General features: G+C 42.3%; 1 protein-coding gene across 1 annotated transcript in view; it reads right to left on the reverse strand.

The window, feature by feature from the left end:
• Window positions 1–7,156, reverse strand: part of ANXA10 (annexin A10) — a 65,901-nt gene that overhangs the window by 39,189 nt on the left and 19,556 nt on the right. Inside the window, exon 2 of the mRNA XM_007116319.1 lies at window positions 656–737. Coding sequence (XP_007116381.1) covers window positions 656–737 — 82 coding nt within the window. The remainder of the gene's footprint in view (window positions 1–655; window positions 738–7,156) is intronic.

The following is a 7,156-nucleotide window of genomic DNA, read 5'->3' on the forward strand; positions in this document are numbered from 1 at the left end:
GGGGGGGGGGGGGGGGGGGGGGGGGGGGGGGGGGGGGGGGTGGACAGGCCTGGTGGAGGTGGGGTCAGAGGCAGGACAGTGCAGAAGCAGGTGCCGGGCTTGGGATGACTGATGAGTTTGGAGGGCAAAGAAGGGTTCAAAGAGGAAGGCTCAATTGAAGGGATTCCTGAAGGAAGAGAATTTGAATTCCAAGTAGATGGGAGAATATAGCCTTCCAGGCAGGGGGATTACTGGGCCAGTTTGCAGGGATGTGGAAAAGCAGATCCCCTGGGGGAGCGGCAGGAAGTCTGATTTGGCTGGATGTGGACCTCTCAAAGGAAACAGGCTAGAAAACAAACAGGCTAGAAAACAAACAAGGGCGAAAAAAGGATGTTTGTCCCAGATTAAGTTTTTTGGTTTGGAATTTCATTTAGTTGTTAGGTATTTAAGAATCTAAGGCAAAAACATGTCAAGATCAGATCTGCAATTGCCAGAGGCAATTCTGTTGATCTTTTCTACTATTTTTCTTGTTCTACTTTTTTGCCCAGCTTTTTGTTTGAATCTGTGTTTGCCTTCTGTTAGACATCAGCTGTTTACACCCATATTACATCTTAAGACAAGGTTAAAGCACAGGAAAAAAATGACCAAGAAAAGTGCTAGAAATCACCAGGCTTACCAAATCCCTGGAGTGCACCCCCCAGCATTTGGGCGTCCATCATGGGGTTGAAACTGGGAGCTGGGAAGATGGTTCCCTGCACCTGGTGGGGAGAGTCAGAGAGAAAGGGATTGCAGTAATGCACACCAAAGATTTCAACATTTTTAGATAAATAAAAACAAAAGTACATTCTATATGTTTGAATTACTCTAAGACATACACACGGGTCTATTAAACAAATGTGTTAATTGTATGTCAATTGCAGAGACTTAATTGTGTTCTTTTTAGTCTATGGGCTTCTCCTGCATTGGCATCTATTGCTCATCTAGGAAACTGAGAATCTAGAACTAATAGTAGAAAAGTGTAAGAATCAAATAAATACGTGTCTTCTTAGTGAACAGTAAGCATTTTCTGAGGAATTGGAGACTATTTTATAGAAACTGAAAAGAGATGAATTATGGGGATTCATCCCATTTAAATGAGTTATAAGTGGCAGCTTTACCACCACAGCTTTTTTTTTTTTTTTTTTTTTTAACAACTCAGGGGCCCTGAAATCGTGTTAGAGAAAATTGAAACATTTGAATTTGGATTAGGGATTCATGATGAAGATGGGGCAGAGAGTTTTGGCAAAGCCTGCAGCTGCAGAGGAAGACGTGAACTCGTAATGATTCTCTGTTTAAGTTCTCCCTCGTGCTAATAATAAAATGGCAGAAGACGTAGGTGAGGCTTTGAGTCGCTTATTTGGGTCAGAGCCAGCAGGACTGGGCTCTGTAGGATGACACTCAGACCACCAAAGAGTATTAAGAAGGGGAGCTCTCCCCTGTTTGTCGTGAGTTTGCCCAGAAACATTGGGAAAAATGTCTTCCTGTAGAAAACGGGTCTCCAGGCCTTCAGCAGGCAGGTTCACTGAGCTCTTTTGCAGAAGGTGAAGTTTTCCGGGGCCCATTGTCTAACAGCAGAAAATTAATTAATTGATGAGCAAAAGACTGGGTCTAACTTCTAGTCCAAGAAATATGCATATACCAATGCCAAAATATTTATGAAAAGATTTTTGGGGGATTAAGAAAACTTCACTTGAGTTAAAACTAAGAATTCAATTCCATTTGTATTCCACTTGACTGATGTTAATAAACAGGAAGCTGCCTGTTTGAAGTAGACTGGAAACCATATAGTAGTTGTAACATGGACATATTTTCGTACGTAGAAGTACAACCAAGTTAGTGAAACATTCTTCTTAAATCCTAGACGGACAGACATATGTAATTACAATATGAACACAGGGCTTCCCTGGTGGCACAGTGGTTGAGAGTCCGCCTGCCGATGCAGGGGTTCGTGCCCCGGTCCGGGAGGATCCCACATGCCGCGGAACGGCTGGGCCCGTGAGCCGTGGCCGCTGAGCCTGTGTGTCCGGAGCCTGTGCTCCGCAACGGGAGAGGCCGCAGCAGTGAGAAGCCCGCGTACCACAAAAAAAAAAAAATTGAACACAGTTTGCATCTTATGATGCCCATGCCTGTAATTCAGGAAATAGTTTTATAGTATTTGTCATTCATGCCCATTTATATAGCGTATTAAATCATTATATTCATTTTATGTCAATTATACTTCAGTTAAGCTCCAGTGAGCAACATTATTCCATGTAAGACACGTATTTAGTGTTCCTTTTACTTATTTTCTCATTGGGATGCTGACTTTGTCTTTTAATGGTCATATTTTTCCAGTTTCATTGGGATATAATTGACACGTAACATTGTGCAAGTTTAAGGTGTACAGTGTGACTTGATCCACGTGTACACTGTGAAGTGATCCCCACGGTAAGGTGAGTTAACACACCCCTCACCTTGCACGTCCCTTTTTTCTGGTGAGGACTTTGAGACCTATGCTCCTAGCAGCTTTCCTGTATACAAGACAGTGTTGAAAATTGGATGTGATGAATTGGGAGATTGGGATTGACATATATACACTAATATGTATAAAATGGATACCTAATAAGAATGTGCTGTATAAAAAAAAATAAAATAAAATTCAAAAAAAAAAAAAAGAAAACTGGAGTCACCATGCTGTCCATGACATCCCAGGACTTGTTCACCTCAAAACTGGGAGTTTGTACCTCTGACCAACATCGTCCCTGACAGTCACCATCCGTCAGGGACCATTTTGACTGAACTGACCAGTTAAGCTATGGAAACGGTTTAGTTACCAGTTTTAACTTTGTCCCCTGAATTAAACAGTTATTTGAAAAAATTAATTGACTGATTAATTGCTTTGGGCCATAAAACTTTTTTCAAGTGATTACACTCTACCTGTAGGTATGTATTCCTCTATTTTCTTTGGACTGTTTTCCAATATTTGTGCTTGGCCGCATTCTATGCGTCCTCACACCCAACACCGGCTCCCTGATGACGTCAGTCTACACTGAGAGCTTCTTAAACTTCCCTACCACTCACTGCCCTTTTATTTTTCATTAGTATCTTACATTTTTCTATTTGATACAGTTCTTTTTTTTTATTATTGAAGTACCATTGATTTACAATGTTGTGTTGATTTCTGCTGTACAGCAAAGTGACTCAGTTATATATATATATATATATATATATATGCATTCTTTTTTATATTCTTTTCCATTATGGTTCATCTCAGGATATTGAACAGAGTTCCCTGTGCTCTACAGTAGGACCTTGTTGTTTATCCATCCTGTATGTACTAGTTTGCGTCTGCTAATCCCAAACCCCGAGTCCATCCCTCCCCCACTCCCTCCCCTTTGGTAACCACAAGTCTGTTCCCTATGTCTGTGAGTCAGTTTTTATTTCGTAGATAAGTTCATTTGTTGATACAGTTCTTAAAGTTGGGGCTTTGCCTATGTCAAGTACAGTATTGTTTTATAATTTGCTGCCGTACAAGTCGTTGTTCTGTGGCTTCATTCCTTATCCTTCTGGTTATATTTTATGTCCCTTGTCTGCAGAGGGTACATCAAAACTATGCGTGATTTTCTATGCAGTGAGACATCTTTTTAAAATATTCTCATTCACTGGTGATGTCACTTAAGTTAAATGATTGCTTTAAAAAATTCATTAATGAGATTTTTGGCCAAATGACCTGGCTTTATATATAATTAATATGATAAACGTTCTTTTATTTTATTTTTTTTTTTACAAATACAGAATGTACATGAATTAAGCAGATTCTTGAAATCATTATACTGATCATATTTATTGTTTGTATTAGGAAAACTGAAGAGAGACAAACAAATCAGACAAATGAGAATTGTCCTGGAGAAGAAGGAGTGGGGTGGGAGACGGTCCTAGTTAATGGGGCATGTCTGGCTTGACAGCGACTCGGGCGAGAAGCGAAGATAGAGGTGAGCTGTCACGTGATTACCAAGGGACATCGAGTGTTTTTTTAAGCAAGAGAGTGAAATAATCGGATTGGAGTTCCACTCTACAGCCACGTAAAGAAAGAAACCAAAAGAAGTGATAGAGGTTGTAGGCATGGCTAATTCAGAACCTCTAGCAGGTATAATGCACACCTGAACTGAAGCAAACTGTGTGTTCTTGATGAATGCAGTTTGCTTGTTGACCGAGTGTAATTTAACTTACCAATTTTTGAGGTGTATTTTAAGGTGACCCAGTCACGTTAGTTTAACCTTTTGAAAGAGTAAGAGACTGTTGTGTCAGGTATTTCTCAGCGTGTATACCTTTTAAAGCAAAGTCCTTTTTAATGTACGTGTTCCTAATTTGTTCACATCTTAGAGCAGAATGGAAATTTTGAAGAAGTGGACACTTTCCAATGTGACATGAAAATAATGTGTATATGGTAAAATTATTTTTTTACCTTGAAAATGGTCAGATTTAGAAATAGTATCACTTGTCGCAGGCAAAATAAGTTCCAGTGTCTGTCATTTCCATTGGAATTCTCACCACAAGGTAATCAAAATATAATCTTTGCTTCTAGTCATTTGTGAATTTAGGTTTTGACAGAGGAATAAAAAACACTCCCTTTTAAAATGACAGAATAAACTGCCTCATGAACTCACTATGCAGGAGATCATGAGTGATTTGTAGATTTAAAATTGGTTCCAGAATCTACCCCCTGAGTAAATAATGAACGGATTTCTTTAACTGACAGAAGAATTTCAAAATTGTTGTCTGGAACTGAATACAGCCTGGAAAAGTCACATATAGATGGCTCATGAAGTTGATAAAAACATGTTCATCATCTCATATCAATAGGTACATGGATAATGCATATTTCCTTTATTCATAGTGACCCAGGGGCCCGGGGTCCATAAACCCATGTTGCTTCTTATTCAACACCCACATTGTAGTCCTTTCTCTCATCTGGCTTTTAAGTCACCCTCATCCCGACAACCTGAGAACCTAAAGACTTTGGACTTTGAAATATCAGCTGGACTGACTGGGCACCTGCCAGCATGTGGGTTTCAGCGAATAATTCAGCTTTGTTTCGGTGTAACGGAGATTCTTAGGTTTCTAGTGAACTGAGGGTTTTGGGAGCCCTGTGATTAAATCCTACAGAAGTCCTGGGCCTCTGTTTCCACAGGGCACATACTCACCTTTGGGGCACTGGTCCCTGGATCTCCAAACGCCCTGAACCCCACTCTCCTTTGACTTCTGTCTGACAAAGAGCTTCCTGAACGGTTTCAGTGGCTTCAGCATGACCAGCCCTAGGGGTTGAGTAACCAGTGTGTTAACCCACCCTCTCTCATCTTCCACGAATGTGTCCTTCAGTCCAGTCCCGGCCGTCCTCTCCCCACAGTACCTTCCTCAGGGCCCCCTTGTCTTAACCTCTGCTACTTCCCCCTTTACCCCTTTCCCCGGGTCGCACCCAACGAGCTGTTCCCTCAGCCAGAATGGTCCTTCCCAAGATCAGACACGTCCTGGGTCCTTCTCTGCCTAAGTCCTTCCTGCCCAGAGCAGTGCTTCTCCGTATTTGTTTTCTGCTCTGGCCCACGGGGTGGCTGATTTTCACAGGAAGGAAACATTCCCGGGAGCACCTAGGTTTACAAACACATTCCAGCGTGCTAGCCTTGAGGACACTGCAGTGTCGTCCACTCAACAGAGTATATGGTCATAGGTCGGGGTGAGAATATCATATGGGGCAAAATGTGAGTGTATAGAATAGAAAAAGACGTTCAAGCTTTGGCTCTTTGGTCTGGACGGGAGTATTTTCAGTGTTCGCGGCAACTCGTTCCCATGACTGAGCATAGATGACTGTGGGACTCAATCGGATATTTTAACAGCATGCCCAGTGCTCTTCAGGACTGGTCCCTGACCGTCTGCGTGGGTTCGTGTCTTACTTTCTCACCCTGAACCTCTCGGCTCCTATACACGACACACAGCCCACACCCCAGCCCTGAGTGACTCTGTGGCCTTGTCCCTTCTGTCCCCTCTGTTTGGATTGTTCGCCACCCGTGCCCATCTCCACACACACTCGCATCCTCTGACTCCACCGTGAACATCTGTTCAGGATTTAACTGATGGCTCCAGGGCCCTCTGTGCAGGGAGTCCTTCCTGACACCACCCCCCCACCTGCCGCCCCAGGAATTGTCTACCCTCTTCCTGGTGCCAGAGCTGCAGGACATCCTGCTCGGGTGCCAGGAGCACAGCAGAAAATATCCATTCCTAGTTCTACCAGGTTTCCAAGAGTAGTAAGTCTCATTAACTGGGCGTCCTTGGTTTTGTGGAAAACGGACCTGAATGTGAGTGGTTGTGCAAATTTAGAGATTGGACTGTTCTCGTGAATAAAGGAAGAATATTTGGATTTCCAGGAAACAGTTTGGGAAGAGGTATGGTATGACAAGTAACACGAATGGATAGTGATGCAGAATTACTCTCATTCCAGCCAAACTCTGGACTCAGCTCAAATTCCACCTGTTATGTGGGGTCTTTCCAGGTTTTATCGAGTATTACCTATGGTTTACTTTGCACCTCTGTCGACCACGGCCTTGCATTTTTTGCATTTGCCTTTTCCCCTAAATTTTCAATTTCTGAAGGGCAGGGACCCTTCTTCTCTTGCTTTTCAAAGCATTTAGGGCAGCACCTTAGGTAGAAAGTGGGCTCTAAGAATGTTTATAAAATACTAAATAGAAAAATACATGGACTCAGAGACATCTGCTCTCATCCAGCGCTTAAAAATTCATTATTCATACAAGCAGGCTGTGCTCTGGGCATTTTCACCTGCATTTTCCTGGGTAATCACCTCAGCGTTCTTGTGAAGCTGGTGATGCTAAGCTTATTTCACAGATGAGGAGATTCTGAGGCTAAGTTGTCTGAAGCCATGTGGGTCGTGTGTCGTGAAGCTGACACTCAAATCCAGATTTAACTCCCTGGCTGGAGCCTTTTCCCTTAGAGCTGAAACTGATGTAAAATAACATGTACGATTGAGGCCCTTTATTCATCTTTGCAACTGAAAAATATCTCTGTTTGCAAAGGATCTTGTGGGTAAAACCAAAACTCTAAAAGCATAAGTTCTTCTTCTTATACCAATTCTAAGAGAAAAAGAAAGGGG

Source organism: Physeter macrocephalus, chromosome 9, assembly GCF_002837175.3.
Source record: "Physeter macrocephalus isolate SW-GA chromosome 9, ASM283717v5, whole genome shotgun sequence".
NCBI classification, from domain to species: Eukaryota; Metazoa; Chordata; class Mammalia; order Artiodactyla; family Physeteridae; genus Physeter; species Physeter macrocephalus.